A 17957-nucleotide genomic window follows, 5' to 3' on the forward strand; every position below is an offset into this window, starting at 1 on the left:
ACAGAGTGCAGTATGGTAATAGATTGCAGTGTGACAGCAGAGTGCAGTATGGTAATAGATTGCAGTGTGACAGCAGAGTGCAGTATGGTAATAGATTGCAGTGTGACAGCAGAGTGGAGTATGGTAATAGATTGTAGTGTGACAGCAGAGTGGAGTATGGTAACAGATTGCAGTGTGACAGCAGAGTGCAGTATGGTAATAGATTGCAGTGTGACAGCAGAGTGCAGTATGGTAATAGATTGCAGTGTGACAGCAGAGTGGAGTATGGTAATAGATTGCAGTGTGACAGCAGAGTGCAGTATGGTAATAGATTGTAGTGTGACAGCAGAGTGCAGTATGGTAATAGATTGTAGTGTGACAGCAGAGTGGAGTATGGTAATAGATTGCAGTGTGACAGCAGAGTGGAGTATGGTAATAGATTGCAGTGTGACAGCAGAGTGCAGTATGGTAATAGATTGTAGTGTGACAGCAGAGTGGAGTATGGTAATAGATTGCAGTGTGACAGCAGAGTGGAGTATGGTAATAGATTGCAGTGTGACAGCAGAGTGCAGTATGGTAATAGATTGCAGTGTGACAGCAGAGTGGAGTATGGTAATAGATTGCAGTGTGACAGCAGAGTGCAGTATGGTAATAGATTGCAGTGTGACAGCAGAGTGCAGTATGGTAATAGATTGCAGTGTGACAGCAGAGTGGAGTATGGTAAGAGATTGCAGTGTGACAGCAGAGTGGAGTGTGGCAATAGATTGCAGTGTGACAACAGAGTGCAGTGTGGTAAGAGATTGTAGTGTGACAGCAGAGAACAGTGTGGTAATAGATTGCAGTGTGACAGCAGAGTGGAGTATGGTATTAGATTGCAGTGTGACAGCAGAGTGCAGTATGGTAATAGATTGCAGTGTGACAGCAGAGTGCAGTATGGTAATAGATTGCAGTGTGACAGCAGACTGCAGTATGGTAATAGATTGCAGTGTGACAGCAGAGTGGAGTATGGTAATAGATTGCAGTGTGACAGCAGAGTGCAGCATGGTAACAGATTGCAGTGTGACAGCAGAGTACAGTATGGTAATAGATTGCAGTGTGACAGCAGAGTGCAGTATGGTAATAGATTGCAGTGTGACAGCAGAGTGGAGTATGGTAATAGATTGCAGTGTGACAGCAGAGTGCAGTATGGTAATAGATTGCAGTGTGACAGCAGAGTGGAGTATGGTAATAGATTGCAGTGTGACAGCAGAGTGCAGTATGGTAATAGATTGTAGTGTGACAGCAGAGTGCAGTATGGTAATAGATTGTAGTGTGAAAGCAGAGTGGAGTGTGGCAATAGAATGCAGTGTGACAGCAGAGTGCAGTATGGTAAGAGATTGTAGTGTGACAGCAGAGTGGAGTATGGTATTAGATTGCAGTGTGACAGCAGAGTGGAGTGTGGCAATAGATTGCAGTGTGACAGCAGAGTGCAGTATGGTAAGAGATTGTAGTGTGACAGCAGAGTGGAGTATGGTATTAGATTGCAGTGTGACAGCAGAGTGGAGTATGGTATTAGATTGCAGTGTGACAGCAGAGTGGAGTGTGGCAATAGATTGCAGTGTGACAGCAGAGTGCAGTATGGTAAGAGATTGTAGTGTGACAGCAGAGTGGAGTATGGTATTAGATTGCAGTGTGACAGCAGAGTGGAGTATGGTATTAGATTGCAGTGTGACAGCAGAGTGGAGTATGGTATTAGATTGCAGTGTGACAGCAGAGTGCAGTATGGTAATAGATTGCAGTGTGACAGCAGAGTGCAGTATGGTAATAGATTGCAGTGTGACAGCAGAGTGCAGTATGGTAATAGATTGCAGTGTGACAGCAGAGTGGAGTATGGTAATAGATTGCAGTGTGACAGCAGAGTGGAGTATGGTAATAGATTGCAGTATGACAGCAGACTATGTTAGTAAATTGCAGTATGGCAATAGATTGAAGTATGATAGTTAATTGCAGTGTAATAGTAAAGTCCAGTAGGACAGTGGCTTACAGTAAGGTAGCAGAGTGCAGTATTATAGCAAAGTGCAGTAGATTGCAGTATGACAGTAGAGTGCAGTATGAAGGTGGAGTGCATCAAGACAGTAGAATGCAGTGTGACAGCTGATTGCATTATGACAGAACAGTGCAGTATATAAATCCTGTATAATAATATGAAAATTTAGTGCAGTATCACAGTGGAGTGCAGTATGTAGAGTAGAGTGTAATATAAGAAGTAGAGCGCAATATGGCAGTGAAGTGCAGTATGACAATACAGTTTAACCTCAGAGTGTAGTATGACAGTAGAGTGCACTAGCATTACAGTAAGTGCAGTATGGCTTCAGAGTGCAGTGTGACAGTAGAGTTCAGTATGACAGTAGAATAGAAATGCAGTATGACAGTAGAATGCAGTATGATTATACAGTATAATAGCAGAGTGTGGTATGACAGTAGAATGGAAATGCAGTATGACTGTACAGTATGGCTGAAGAGTACAGTATGACAGTGGAATGTAATATGACAGTAGAGTGCAGTATGACAGTGGGGTATGGTATGACAGAATGTGGTATGACAGTGGGGTGCAGTAGGACAGTACAGTATGATAGTGGGGTGCGGTATGACAGTGGGGTGCAGTAGGACAGTACAGTATGACCGTGGGGTGCAGTATGACAGTGGGGTGCAGTAGGACAGTACAGTTTGACAGTGGGGTGCAGTAGGACAGTACAGTATGACCGTGGGGTGTGGTATGACAGTGGGGTGCAGTAGGACAGTACAGTTTGACAGTGGGGTGCGGTAGGACAGTACAGTATGACAGTGGGGTGCGGTATGACAGTACAGTATGACAGTGGGGTGCAGTAGGACAGTACAGTATGACAGTGGGTGCAGTACAGTATGACAGTGGGGTGCAGTAGGACAGTACAGTATGACAGTGGGGTGCAGTAGGACAGTGGGGTGCAGTAGGACAGTACAGTATGACCGTGGGGTGTGGTATGACAGTGGGGTGCAGTAGGACAGTACAGTTTGACAGTGGGGTGCGGTAGGACAGTACAGTATGACAGTGGGGTGCGGTATGACAGTACAGTATGACAGTGGGGTGCAGTAGGACAGTACAGTATGACAGTGGGTGCAGTAGGGCAGTACAGTATGTCAGTGGGGTGTGGTATGACAGTACAGTATGACAGTGGGGTGCAGTAGGACAGTACAGTTTGACAGTGGGGTGCGGTATGACAGTACAGTATGACAGTGGGGTGCAGTAGGACAGTACAGTATGACAGTGGGTGCAGTAGGGCAGTACAGTATGACAGTGGGGTGCAGTAGGACAGTACAGTATGACAGTGGGGTGCAGTAGGGCAGTACAGTATGACAGTGGGGTGCAGTAGGACAGTACAGTATGAAAGTGGGGTGCAGTAGGACAGTGCAGTATGACAGTGGGGTGCAGTAGGGCAGTACAGTATGACAGTGGGGTGCAGTAGGGCAGTGCAGTATGACAGTGGGGTGCAGTAGGACAGTACAGTATGACAGTGGGGTGCAGTAGGGCAGTGCAGTATGACAGTGGGGTGCAGTAGGACAGTGCAGTATGACAGTGGGGTGCAGTAGGGCAGTGCAGTATGACAGTGGGGTGCAGTAGGACAGTACAGTATGACAGTGGGGTGCAGTAGGGCAGTGCAGTATGACAGTGGGGTGCAGTAGGACAGTACAGTATGACAGTGGGGTGCAGTAGGGCAGTGCAGTATGACAGTGGGGTGCAGTAGGACAGTACAGTATGACAGTGGGGTGCAGTAGGGCAGTGCAGTATGACAGTGGGGTGCAGTAGGACAGTACAGTATGACAGTGGGGTGCAGTAGGGCAGTGCAGTATGACAGTGGGGTGCAGTAGGACAGTACAGTATGACAGTGGGGTGCAGTAGGACAGTACAGTTTGACAGTGGGGTGCGGTATGACAGTACAGTATGACAGTGGGGTGCAGTAGGACAGTACAGTATGACAGTGGGTGCAGTAGGGCAGTACAGTATGACAGTGGGGTGCAGTAGGACAGTACAGTATGACAGTGGGGTGCAGTAGGGCAGTACAGTATGACAGTGGGGTGCAGTAGGACAGTACAGTATGAAAGTGGGGTGCAGTAGGACAGTGCAGTATGACAGTGGGGTGCAGTAGGGCAGTACAGTATGACAGTGGGGTGCAGTAGGGCAGTGCAGTATGACAGTGGGGTGCAGTAGGACAGTACAGTATGACAGTGGGGTGCAGTAGGGCAGTGCAGTATGACAGTGGGGTGCAGTAGGACAGTGCAGTATGACAGTGGGGTGCAGTAGGGCAGTGCAGTATGACAGTGGGGTGCAGTAGGACAGTACAGTATGACAGTGGGGTGCAGTAGGGCAGTGCAGTATGACAGTGGGGTGCAGTAGGACAGTACAGTATGACAGTGGGGTGCAGTAGGGCAGTGCAGTATGACAGTGGGGTGCAGTAGGACAGTACAGTATGACAGTGGGGTGCAGTAGGGCAGTGCAGTATGACAGTGGGGTGCAGTAGGACAGTACAGTATGACAGTGGGGTGCAGTAGGGCAGTGCAGTATGACAGTGGGGTGCAGTAGGACAGTACAGTATGACAGTGGGGTGCAGTAGGACAGTACAGTATGACAGTGGGGTGCAGTAGGGCAGTGCAGTATGACAGTGGGGTGCAGTAGGACAGTACAGTATGACAGTGGGGTGCAGTAGGACAGTACAGTATGACAGTGGGGTGAAGTATGATAGAAGAGTGCAGCATGACAGTATCATGTAGTAGGAGAGTGTATGACAGTAGAGTGTAGCCCGGCGCGCTCTCCCCGGTAGACGGTACAGTATGACAGGGTAGTGTAGCATGACGGTAGAATGTAGTATGACGGCACCGTGTGGTATGTCGGTCCGGTATGACGGTAGAATGTAGTATGTCGGTCCGGTATGACGAGAGAATTTAGTATGTCGGTCCGCTATGACGGTAGAATGTAGTATGACGGTCAGGTATGAGGGCGGAGTGTACCCGGCACGTGTCTCCCGGTAGCCGGTCCGTCGGCTGGCAGTGAGTCGGTAGGAGAGGCGGCACAGTACAGGCAGACTGGCAGCAGAGCGGCCCATATGACCGGAGTCATGTGACCTCCGATGTCACGGTGACATCACACGGGTTTCTCTGCATGGGAACTAGACAGCTCGGTGCTCAGTGCGCTGTCAGTCATCCTCCGCTCCAATACAAGTGCTGTCCGGGCTGCTGTGTTCGGGCTGTCGGCTCTCTCCGGGAACACTCGGCTCCCGGCCCCGCCGCCTCTCCATCAGCCGCTGGATGATCGCCGCTCCGGGGGGACGATGTGAGCGATGTGACAGGACGCCGGACACGGGGGATGGAAGGACGAGCCTGACTGCTGGCAGCTCCAAGCCGGGGAAAAGTTTTCCAACTCCGCCAGAGGCGCTCCGGGGCGATGAGAGGAGAGTGCGGGCTCTGAGCTCCGTCCACACTGGTCGGAGGGTGTGCCCGGACACCTGGTCCCGCTGTCACCCATCGGGGATCGGATCTGGGTCAGCGATCGGGGAAGGAGATCGGTGTGTGTGTGGGGTCGGCCGATCTCGCTGTGCACAGTCTGCTAGCGGATCTGGCAGGAGGCAGAAGATCGCCGGCAGCCGACTACCATGTCCTAGGCGGAGAGGTGAGTGAGCCATGGACACCGAGCAAAGTCCACACCGTGTGCACCGACACCAGACATCACCCTCCTCCTCCTCATCAGACTCCCCTCTGCACCTGAAGGGTTAAGTGTCACCTGTGCCTGCTCCATGCAGTAGAGGGTGTCACCTACCTACCTACCTGCGTGTGTGGGGTGCACCCACCCCCCTCCACTCTCCTATGTGTTTACTTCTCCCACCCAGACACAGACTCAGACAGGGCTGTCTCCTCTATAGGCTGCACTGCATCTCATGGCACAGCACACTCACACATCTATGGGGGGTGATTTCTGCCAGACTTCATAGCAGAGCCTCACCAGCTCCACCATCCTCCCACACAGCTCATCACATGTGTCATACATGACCGTGTCCTCACATCCCCTTTTAGCAGCGATATTAGCATTAGTCTTCATACAACTGTCACTATATACAGCATTAGTCTTCATACAACTGTCACTATATACAGCATTAGTCTTCATACAACTGTCACTATATACAGCTGACATCTCTCCAGGGTGCTGTCATTAATGTGGGATCCACACTTCCCTGGACATGGCTTCTCCATGTATTCTATCAGTGGAGGTATTGATGATGATGATGATGATGAGGAGGAGAGTTTCTCTGGGAAGATGATTGATCTGATGGTGTGTATTGGCAGTGACAGACATGATCGGTATGAAATGATGGTCCATAGTGATGTGTGCACTTCACCAGGAACTTTTCTTCCCCTTCATATACTCCACTATTCATATAAATCCTCCTTCCATTATCTACACTGGATCCCCGACATGGAACTTTCCATCACACACACTCCATGATTTGACACATTCAAGACTAGAGCAGACAGAATCTGGAGGAGCCGTGCATGACAGCCAATCAGTTTCTAGCTTTCATTTTCAAGGCTTAATTGAAGGAGCTGAATATAGAAGCCAATTTGTTACTCCGCACAGCTCTAGATTCTGTCTTTTCCAGTTTTATTCAATTCCCCTTCTAGTATTCCACCCTAAGTGAAGGGCAGTTTGTTCAGGTGCTGAGTATTCTAAACTGCCATTTTTTTTTAAATACTTCTTTTAATCCTTTGTTTTATTTCAATGCCTCCGATCTCCTGCAGCCTTCTTTCAGCCAGTTCTGTCTGCAGGCACTCAAGTAAGGCTGCATGGTATATCTCAGGGTGGGTTTCCTGATGGTGACAACACTGGACCATGGGTGATTAATGTGTGTAGAAATGGACACTTGTAGTCTTCACCTTCAGAAGTCCCTAGGACAGTGTGACCATGCAGGAGAACAACTAGATAACAGGGATGGAGTGTTGTCGCCCTATTGGAGGAAGTGCCTCAAGTAGGACCTTCATGGCATGGTCACCAGGTCTTATTTTAAAAAAGAGCAGATTTTAAAACATTCAAAATGATTTCTGTTGCAATGGCATTAACGCGTTAAAGTGGATATAGACTTTTAGTGATTGGGTTAACCTCTAATGCTTATCTTACTGAGCTTACTGAGTAGTAGGAGGAGCGGTGTGCAGTAACTTCCAGTAGCCAGGCGTTTCAGCCTGCATCCCTTAGCCCCAGTTCACATACATGTTAATTGGATGCATTTTGAACCGCATCTGATTCGCATGACGTGTGAACCAAACCAGCTTTCTATAGAGCCAGTTCCCATACACTATATTCCCAAAAGTATTGAGACACCTGCCTTTATACGCACAGGATCTTTAATGGCATCCCAGTCTTAGTCCGTAGGGTTCAATATTGAGTTGGCTCACCCTTTGCAGATATAACAGCTTCAACTCTTCTGGGAAGGCTGTCCACAAGGTTTAGGAGTGTGTCTATGGGAATGTTTGACCATTCTTCCAGAAGCGCATTTGTGAGGTCAGGCACTGATGTCGGACGAGAAGGCCTGGCTCACAGTCTGCACTCTAATTCATCCCAAAGGTGTTCTGTCGGGTTGAGGTCAGGACTCTGTGCAGGCCAGTCAAGTTCCTCCACCCCAAACTCTCTCATCCATGTCTTTATGGACCTTGTTTTGTACACTGGTGCACAGTTATGTTGGAACAGGAAGGGGCCATCCCCAAACTGTTCCCACAAAGTTGGGAGCATGAAATTGTCCAAAATATCTTGGTATGATGATGCCTTAAGAGTTCTCTTCACTGGAACTAAGGGGCCAAACCCAAGCCCTGAAAAACAACCCCACACCATAATTCCCCCTCCACCAAACTTTAAACTTGGTACAATGCAGTCAGGCAAGTACTGTTCTCCTGGCAACTGCCAAACCCAGACACATCCATCGGATTACCAGACAGAGAAGCGTGATTCGTCACTCCAGAGAAGTCCTGCTCCAGAGTCCAGTAGTGGCATGCTTTACACCACATGCAGCTGCTCAGCCATTCCATGAAGCTCTCTACGCACTGTTGCGCTCATCTGAAGGTCACACGAAGTTTGGAGGTCTTTAGCTATTGACTCTGCAGACAGTTGGCGACTTCTGCGCACTTAAGCATGACCCCACTCTGTCATTTTACATGGCCTACCACTTCATGGCTGAGTTGCTATTGTTTCCAGTTGCTTCCACTTTGTTATAATACCACTAACAGTTGAGGGTGGAATATTTAGTAGCAAGGAAATCTTACTGATGGACTTATTGCACAGGTGGCAACCTATCACGGTACCACACTTGAATTCACAGAGCTCCTGAGAGCAACCCATTCTTTCACAAATGTTTGTAGAAGCAGTCTGCATGCCTAGGTGCTTGATTTTATACACCTGTGCCATGTAACACCTGAACCCAATGATTTGGAGGGGTGTCCCAATACTTTTGGCAATATAGTGTATGTAGGATTTGTTTCATCTCTGTGTATCACCTGAGGGCAGTCACTTCACTGTGTATATTTAAGGGATTACAACCACATTAAAGTGGAACTTTACTCTGATTTGACAAAACATCTAAGCAGGAAGGATGCTTATTGCAGAAAAGACATACTATAGGGAGGATTTACTAAAATTGGAGCAGCTGGACATAGTAACCAATCAGCCACTATCTTTAACTTATTTGGTTAAGCTTTGGAAATGAAAACTACAAGCTGATTGGTTGCTATGTACAGCCACTCCAGTCTTAGTTGCTCTCTAGGTCTCTTCTGTAATAAGGGCTTTTCTTTCTTTCCTTCCCGCAGGATGCGCAGTACAGTGTACATGCTCTGCACACCTTGGTGCCAGGATGAAGGAACTCTTGTGCGCATGCATGGGAGTTATGTCATCTCAGCCAATTAAAATGGCTGAAGCCCCTGTTGCTGGTGAGGGAGCTCAAAAACACTGCATTGATGGAAGGGAGGTTGGTTTTGGAAGGTTTGGTTCTGCTTAAGCCCCCGTTCACCCCACCCTATTAGATTGACAGCTCCTATGATCAGGGTCCTATTAATCCTCTCGTTTTTTATTGTATTGTAACTATACCATCCCCCTTTATATTGTAAAGCACCATGCAAACAGATGGCCCTATATAAATCTTGTATAATAATAATTGCCATTTGACAGTTCAAGATCGCATGACAAGTTGCACCCTATTCCATTCAAATCGGTGTGACTGCAATTTGCACCAGATTTGAAAAAGGTTCCTGCACTATTTTTGGTGATTTCATGTGCAACGTGCATTGACATCTGTGCATGAAGTCACACAGATGTCGGCAAACAACACATGAAATCGCACTAATGGTTGGCTTTGAAATTGCGTGATTTCAAAGCCACATTTGTTGTGAACCGGGGCTTAAAGTGGAACTAAACCCCCCAAAAGTGCTCACTTCTTCCAGTGATGCAATGGTTCATCCCTTTTCCAGGTTTTCAGCCTCTTGATTGGCTGGCTGGGAATGCTATCATCCTGTGCATGCGCAGCTCAGTGACTAGACAGGTAAGTGCTTCTTACTAGGGAAGAGACCGGTCATGTCTCTCCTGCTTGTGTGCAGTTTTGTACTAGTTTAGTTCTGCTTTAGTCTAGGTTCATACTACTGCGTTTTTTTTTGTACGCATTTTTCATGAGCTCCCACAGAAGCGCCTGCGCCTTTTTCCAACCTGTGTGGAGCACAGGTGTGCCCGGGCCCCATAGACACTAATGGGAATCCTGCTGTCATGTGACTAATGGCAGAGTTGGCATTGGGGACTGACTGGGGGGTAGTGACTGCATTGCCCCATGTGCTGAACAAAGACTGGGGGCTCCATTCACAAACATAACACAACAGGTCTGAACAGCCTGCTCCAATCAGATGTCACCATGACAGTCACGACTGATACAGTGCCCCCATCGTGGTGTGTATGGCCCTGTCGGTAATCGGTCATGTCAGGCTGCCCATAGACATAGGCCGGGGACACACCTCGTCCTCCAGTCACCTCACCTCCAGGGGTACATGTCCAGGTCGGGTCACCCCGGAGGAGTCTCACTTCTCCTCCCCACAACTTTCTGTCACATAGCGGGCGGGCACGGAAAGGGTTATCTGCTGTGTCGCAGCAACTTAATATCAGTCATGCCACCCTCCTCATAACTGACAGGTCAGCCGAGCCAGTGAGGCGGCGGGGAACGGTGACGGAGTGTCGGGGGGAGAGGAGCGCCTCCGGCCAGACACGTGACTTAACCCCTCGTGTGCTCGCCCCTGTCAGCGAGATCGAGAGGAGGGCGGGGGTCATGTGACCAGTGCCGGGCATGAGGAGAGTGTGTAACATGTGTGAGTCAGGGTGACACTGCCGGGTGAGCGCCGGGGACAGGTAGACTCATGACAGAACCGTGTACAGGTAGACAAATGACAGCACCGTGTACAGGTAGAGTCATGACAGCACCGTGTACAGGTAGACCAATGACAGCACCGTGTACAGGTAGACTCATGACAGCACCGTGTACAGGTAGACCAATGACAGCACCGTGTACAGGTAGACCAATGACAGCACCGTGTACAGGTAGAGTCATGACAGCACCGTGTACAGGTAGAGTCATGACAGCACCGTGTACAGGTAGAGTCATGACAGCACCGTGTACAGGTAGAGTCATGACAGCACCGTGTACAGGTAGACCAATGACAGAACCGTGTACAGGTAGACCAATGACAGCACCGTGTACAGGTAGACCAATGACAGCACCGTGGACAGGTAGACTCATGACAGCACCGTGGACAGGTAGACTCATGACAGCACCGTGTACAGGTAGACCAATGACAGAACCGTGGACAGGTAGACTCATGTCAGAACCGTGTACAGGTAGACCAATGACAGCACCGTGTACAGGTAGACCAATGACAGCACCGTGTACAGGTAGACCAATGACAGCACCGTGTACAGGTAGACCAATGACAGCACCGTGTACAGGTAGACCAATGACAGCACCGTGTACAGGTAGACCAATGACAGCACCGTGTACAGGTAGACTCATGACACCACCGTGTACAGGTAGACTCATGACACCACCGTGTACAGGTAGACCCATGACAGCACCGTGTACAGGTAGACTCATGACACCACCGTGTACAGGTAGACCCATGACAGCACCGTGTACAGGTAGACCAATGACAGCACCGTGTAGAGGTAGACTCATGACACCACCGTGTACAGGTAGACCAATGACAGCACCGTGTACAGGTAGACCAATGACATCACCGTGTACAGGTAGACTCATGACAGCACCATGTACAGGTAGACTCATGACATCACCGTGTACAGGTAGACTCATGACATCACCGTGTACAGGTAGACCAATGACAGCACCGTGTACAGGTAGACCAATGACAGCACCGTGTACAGGTAGACTCATGACACCACCGTGTACAGGTAGACTCATGACACCACCGTGTACAGGTAGACTCATGACACCACCGTGTACAGGTAGACCCATGACAGCACCGTGTACAGGTAGACTCATGACACCACCGTGTACAGGTAGACCCATGACAGCACCGTGTACAGGTAGACCAATGACAGCACCGTGTAGAGGTAGACTCATGACACCACCGTGTACAGGTAGACCAATGACAGAACCGTGTACAGGTAGACTAATGACTGCACCGTGTACACGTAGACTAATGACAGCACCGTGTACAGGTAGACTAATGACAGCACCGTGTACAGGTAGACTAATGACAGCACCGTGTACAGGTAGACCAATGACAGCACCGTGTACAGGTAGACCAATGACAGCACTGTGTACAGGTAGACTAATGACAGCACCGTGTACAGGTAGACTAATGACAGCACCGTGTACAGGTAGACCAATGACAGCACCGTGTACAGGTAGACTCATGACAGCACTATTCTGTCTCCATTACTGGTTACAGGTAGACCAATGGCAGGACTGCTCTGTCTCCGGTACTGGTCACAGGTAGACTAATGGCAGGACTGCTCTCTCTCCAGTACTGGTTACAGGTAGACTAATGGCAGGACTGCTCTGTCTCCAGTACTGGTCACAGGTAGACTAATGGCAGGACAGCTCTGTCTCCAGTACTGGTCACAGGTAGACCAATGGCAGGACTGCTCTGTCTCCAGTACTGGTTACAGGTAGACTAATGGCAGGACTGCTCTGTCTCCAGTACTGGTTACAGGTAGACTAATGGCAGGACTGCTCTGTCTCCAGTACTGGTCACAGGTAGACCAATGGCAGGACTGCTCTGTCTCCAGTACTGGTTACAGGTAGACTAATGGCAGGACTGCTCTGTCTCCAGTACTGGTTACAGGTAGACTAATGGCAGGACTGCTCTGTCTCCAGTACTGGTTACAGGTAGACCAATGGCAGGACTGCTCTGTCTCCAGTACTGGTCACAGGTAGACTAATGGCAGCACTGGTTGTGAACTAATGGCAGCACTGCTCTGTCTCCAGCACTATGCCTAACATACACAGATGATGTAGGAGAGATCCTGCTTGGGGAGGTGACAAGTGCCAACAGGGAATTCATGCAGGTAGGGAGCAGGTGCAGGTGTCAGAGCTCTAAGATGACCCTCTAGGCCAATGCCTGCTGACTCATTATACTGAGCTCCTTTCTTCTGCCTGGGATTTGTATGATAAAAAGAGACATACAGGGCAGAATATAAGAAGCAGAATTATAAACAAATTATAAATAAACCAAATATAGAAGATTGTGCATCTAGAAATGGGTTTGAAAATGTGAAGGAAACAAGTTTTCCATATTGCTGTTTTTCTTAACTATGGAGGGTGACATACAGCTGTTTAGTTTTAGAGGCTATTTATAGTTTTGTATTATGTGACATGTTAACATGCCTTTCTTTAAGGCAGACTATTGAAATCAATGGGCTTCTGACACACAAAAACATCCCAATGATCAGACATGTCATGTATGTTTACCACATTGAACAATGGAGTGTTGCAGCATGTGTGTGATGCCTTAGTGCACAGGTGTCAAACTGGTGACCCTCCAGCTGCTGCCAGACTAAAAGTTCCATGAGGAATTGCAAGATTGACAGTTCCAAGCATGACTCCCAAAGGTAGAGGTATGATGGGACTTGTAGTTTCGCAACAGCTGGAGGGCCGCCAGTTTGACATCCTTGCCTTAATGCATTGGGAGGCCAAAATGGATAGCATCACAGTGCGTCAACACATGTAATGTCACTATGTCCTTTGTCATTGTTTACATCATTGTTGCAGCTAAACTGATTGCTACATGAATAGGACATGGATTTGAAATTGTCCAAAAGAGAAGAGTAAAGATTTGTTGTACACATTCTAAAATGGTTGGAGTGAAGTCTGAAAGAGACCAATCAGTATCTAGCTTTCATTTTCAAGTTTACCTGAACAAGCTGAAGATAGGAACTGGTTGGTTGTCATGCACTCTCCAGATTCTGTCTTCTCCAAGTTTTGATAAATTTCACCCATTGCAAATAGAGGGGGGATAAAGACAGTTGCTTTCTTTTAATTGTACCACAGCTAGAAAATGTTGGAGCTTAATGCCGGTTCCTGATCCCACTTAGTAAACAGTGCAGATTTAATTACTCTGCTTCATCAATCATTTTAAGGTGACAGCAAGCTGCCTAGCTGTCTAATATTTTACTGCATAGTAGTTTCTCAAAATTGCAAACAGAATGTATGTTGAATGGTGGTAAACAGTGAAGGACTTGTACTGTACACGTTCTCATGTGAGCTGGACTGTCACGCATATACTATCAGCATGTGACATCTATAATTCATATGACTCTTCTCCTAGGATACAGAAATGAATGGAACTGCACCTAATACAGTCCATGATATGGCAGTGTTATCTGCTACACTTTACAAGTACCCCACAACTCACCGTATTTAATAAACGTCAGTGTTTGAAACCTGTGAGGGATTGGGTTCAAGGATATATAATGAATATACACAGTGGTAATAAACCCAATGTGCAATTTTTATACTAACCCTGTAATCCTGTATTGGGAGACAATAGAAAAAAAAAAATATTTTTATATATATATATATATATATATATATATATATATATGTTTTGTTTTTGTTTTTTTTTAGTATATGCATTTTTTATTGCATCCTAATACTGGATTGCAGGGTTACTATAAGAATCACACATTAGGTTTGTTACCTCTGTAGATTTAACATGCTTCAATGCCAGATATTTTGTGAATTTGTTGTTTTTAAGATAAATTCAATTAATTTTGTGATATATGATAATTGTTTTATATCATCAAAGGAAAACTGGTCCAAAATAGTAAAAAAAAAACCAAAACATATTTTAGCTCTAAATTTCCCACCATTGCCAAGACCCACCACCAATTAATAATTATTGTTCATTTTTTTGCAATTAATTTGTGCCTTCCCTTTGTCTTTCCTTTATGGAATTGTAAGCTTGGGATAATTAGCATGTTTGCCAATTTCCTTTTGTTTTTGATAGAAAGTAGGGATTTACCTAAAACACATAGACACTGACACTAACACCTAGTTTGAGCCCTGATTTAGGTTTATCTTTTTTATATTTATATATTTTGATTTAACAGACTTGTTATTACCATCTTCTCTTCTAGAGAACAACAAAGATACAATGTATATTTTTCTCCTTTCATAGGAGAAAGACCTCCAAGGGAGGGTTTTCCTACTAGTAACTACTATAATTGGCTAGCACAGTGATTATGTAATCATTACTTTGAGACCAGAAGGTGTCGGTGACAGTTCTGTCTCCATGCTGGGGGCATATGATCAAGTACACTCCCAGCACTAACACAGGTATGCATATACAGTTGTGTTCAAAATAATAGCAGTGTGTTGAAAAAAGTGAATAAAGCTCAAAATCCTTCTAATAGCTTTTATTTCCATACACACAAATGCATTGGGAACACTACACATTCTACTCCAAATCAAAACATGAAGAAAAATATATCAAATTTGTGTTGTTCCTCTAAAAAAAATTGAAGAAAAATGAATATTAGACTGTTCAAAAAAATAGCAGTGTTTGTATTCTCCTTTACAAACTCAAACATTCACTATATAAACAGAAAAATGTTTGAAGATTTTGCTTTCCTTTGAATCAATTAATTAATATTTAGTTGTATAAGCACTGTTTCTGAGAACTGCTGTACATCTGTGTTGCATGGAGTCAACCAACGTCTGGCACCTGTGAACAGGTATTCCAGCCCAGGATGATTGGACTACATTCCACAGTTCTTCTCTATTTCTTGGTTTTGCCTCAGAAACTGCATTTTTGTTGTCACCCCGCAAGTTTTCTATTGGATTAAGATCCGGGATTGGGCTGGCCACTCCATAACGTCAATCTTGTTGGTCTGGAACCAAGATGTTGCACGTTTACTGGTGTGTTTGGGGTCATTGTCTTGTTGGAACACCCATTTCAAGGGCATTTCCTCTTCAGCATAAGGCAGCATGACCTCTTCAAGTATTCTGATGTATTCAAACTGATCCATGATCCCTGGTATGTGATAAATAGGCCCAACACCGTAGTATGAGAAACATCCCCATATCATGATGCTTGCGCAACCATGCTTCACTGCCTTCACAGTGTACTGTGGCTTGAATTCAGTGTTTGGGGGTCGTCTGACAAACTGTCTCCGGCCACTAGACCCAAAAAGAACAATCTTACTTTCATCAGTCCACAAAATGTTGCACCATTTCTCTTTAGGCCAGTCAATGTGCTCTTTTGCAAATTGTAACCTCTTCAGCACGTCTTTTTTTCAACAGTGGGACTTTGCAGGGGCTTCTTGCAGATAGCTTGGCTTCACATAGGCGTCTTCTAATTGTAGTAATCACAGGTAACTTTAGACCATCTTTGATCTTCCTGGAGCTGATTGTTGGCTGAGTCCTTGCCATTTTGGCTATTCTTCTATCTATTCGAATGGTAGTTTTTCGCTTTCTTCCATGTCTTTCAGTTTTTGGTTGCCATTTTAAAGCATTTGCAATCATTTTAGCTGAGCAGCCTATCATTTTCTGCACTTCTTTATATGTTTTCCCCTCTCCAATCAACTTTTTAATCAAGGTACGCTGTTCTTCTGAACAATGTCTGGAACGACCCATTTTCCTCATAATTTCAGAGAGAAATGCACTGTAACCAGCATGTACAACATTTGCTGCCTTCCTTCCTTAAATAAGGGCAATAATTGCCACCTGTTTTTCAAAGAATGAATGAGCTCACTAATAGAACTCCACACTGCTATTATTTTGAACATGCCCCTTTCAATTAGTGATTCAATTACACAGAATCAGCAGCATGCATGTCATGACTGTTGGATTTCTATTACTCTACTACACCTGCTAGTAAATTATTTGCCATGTAGAAATATAATTTCTACCAAAAACAATGATTGATCAGGTTAGTGATGTCTGACTGCTATTATTTTGAACACAACTGTATGTGGTAGGACAGCATGAGTCCTGTGCTGTCACATATATGCATACAGCCAGACTTAAGGGGCTAGCTTTCAACTGAAATATTTATCTTGCATACTAACAAAAATTAAAAGACTAAGCAAGTTAACATCTATGTGTCACCCTTACTCTCTATACAGTTTGTAGGTCCAGGGAGGTGGTCCCAGTTACAGTTAATATGTTTCAAATGGAGACAGACTAGCTCAGCTGAGAAAATAATTTACTGACACACAGACTGAGACAGCAAGTGGGTATTCCCGTGGCCCAAAACCTGCTTAGCCAGTGAACAATTTGTTTTCATTTTTTTGCAGTGTACAGCTATTTTGTGCTTTCTTATGTTATATCTTTATTGAACTGTATGTAAGCTTGGAATAGTTAGCATTTTTTAATTTTTCTATTCATTTCCAATTGCCAGTAGGGATTAAAACTGCCTGGCTAGTGGCTATTTCAGTTCCCAAATATATATATATATATATATATATATATATATATATATATATATATATATATATATTAGCTTTTCCTTGAAAAGCCAACGTTTATGTATACAGGTACCTATATCTGTGGATGGATCATCATCTGGATTACAGATATGATTTATTGTAGATAATCTACAAATGCAGTGATATATATAAATTTTGGTTAGTCATAGAAGTGGCATCTTGCAGTTAAACGCATAGACCCATTCATGCTAACAATTCGGGATTGGCAAACCTAAAAAATATTGGTGGTGGTGGTTATCTAAGTTCACTTACCATACTGTATGTCCAAATTATTTTACATTTTCTAAAGATAAATAACACTTGTGTAAACATGATACCTCAAATGATGTCCAACTCGCTTCTGGTTAAGGTAAGTGGTGTACTTCTTACACTACAGGTATCAGAGCTGTGACAGTTGCTGCTTTCATACAGTGAAAGATCCCATCATTTATCCTCCCTTTCCTCTCCCCATGTCCATTTACAAAATGCCTTGTATTCTGTTCCCAGAATGTAGTGCAATTCGAAAACCGGACAAAGGAAGAGGAGGGGCAGATAAACAATAAAATACGAGTTGTTTTCCAGCATGAATGAATCTATGATTTTTACCTTAACCGATCACAATCTGAGCCTAGGATAATCATTGTTAGAGGTAATTTCTTTGTGCACAGTAGAGGTTAGAAAAAAGTTTTTTTTTCCTGGAGTTCTGCTTTAAATGTGAACAGGGCCCATTTCACCTCACCTCTATGCCCACACTCTTTTGTAGCAAATGCATACTTCATTGCAATAGACTACTTGCATGTATAGTCTTTGGATTCACATGGCTAGTTTCAATATTTTAGTGGTATCAGGCATCCAAAGGGATTCAACAGTATGATGAGAATAGCATGCAGGCTGTATTATGTGCAATCTATGACAGCCAATTGGGTGTCATTTTTCTTTAGTTTGAGTACTGCTGAAGGCTACTACAGTA

At 45.4% G+C, this 17957-nt stretch overlaps 1 protein-coding gene across 2 annotated transcripts in view; it reads left to right on the forward strand.

Moving 5' to 3' along the window:
* The first annotated feature begins 5023 nt into the window (after nt 1-5023).
* NR3C2 (nuclear receptor subfamily 3 group C member 2) overlaps nt 5024-17957 on the forward strand; it is a 514840-nt gene continuing 501906 nt past the window's right edge. For both annotated transcript variants that reach the window (XM_089670472.1, XM_089670473.1), the window contains exon 1: nt 5024-5659. In XM_089670472.1, the coding sequence (XP_089526598.1) occupies nt 5299-5659 (361 nt within the window). In that variant the 5' untranslated portion in view covers nt 5024-5298. The remainder of the gene's footprint in view (nt 5660-17957) is intronic.

This window comes from Staurois parvus, unplaced genomic scaffold (assembly GCF_062004578.1).
Source record: "Staurois parvus isolate SC_StPar_1 unplaced genomic scaffold, SC_StPar_1.0 ptg000090l, whole genome shotgun sequence".
NCBI lineage: Eukaryota > Metazoa > Chordata > Amphibia > Anura > Ranidae > Staurois > Staurois parvus.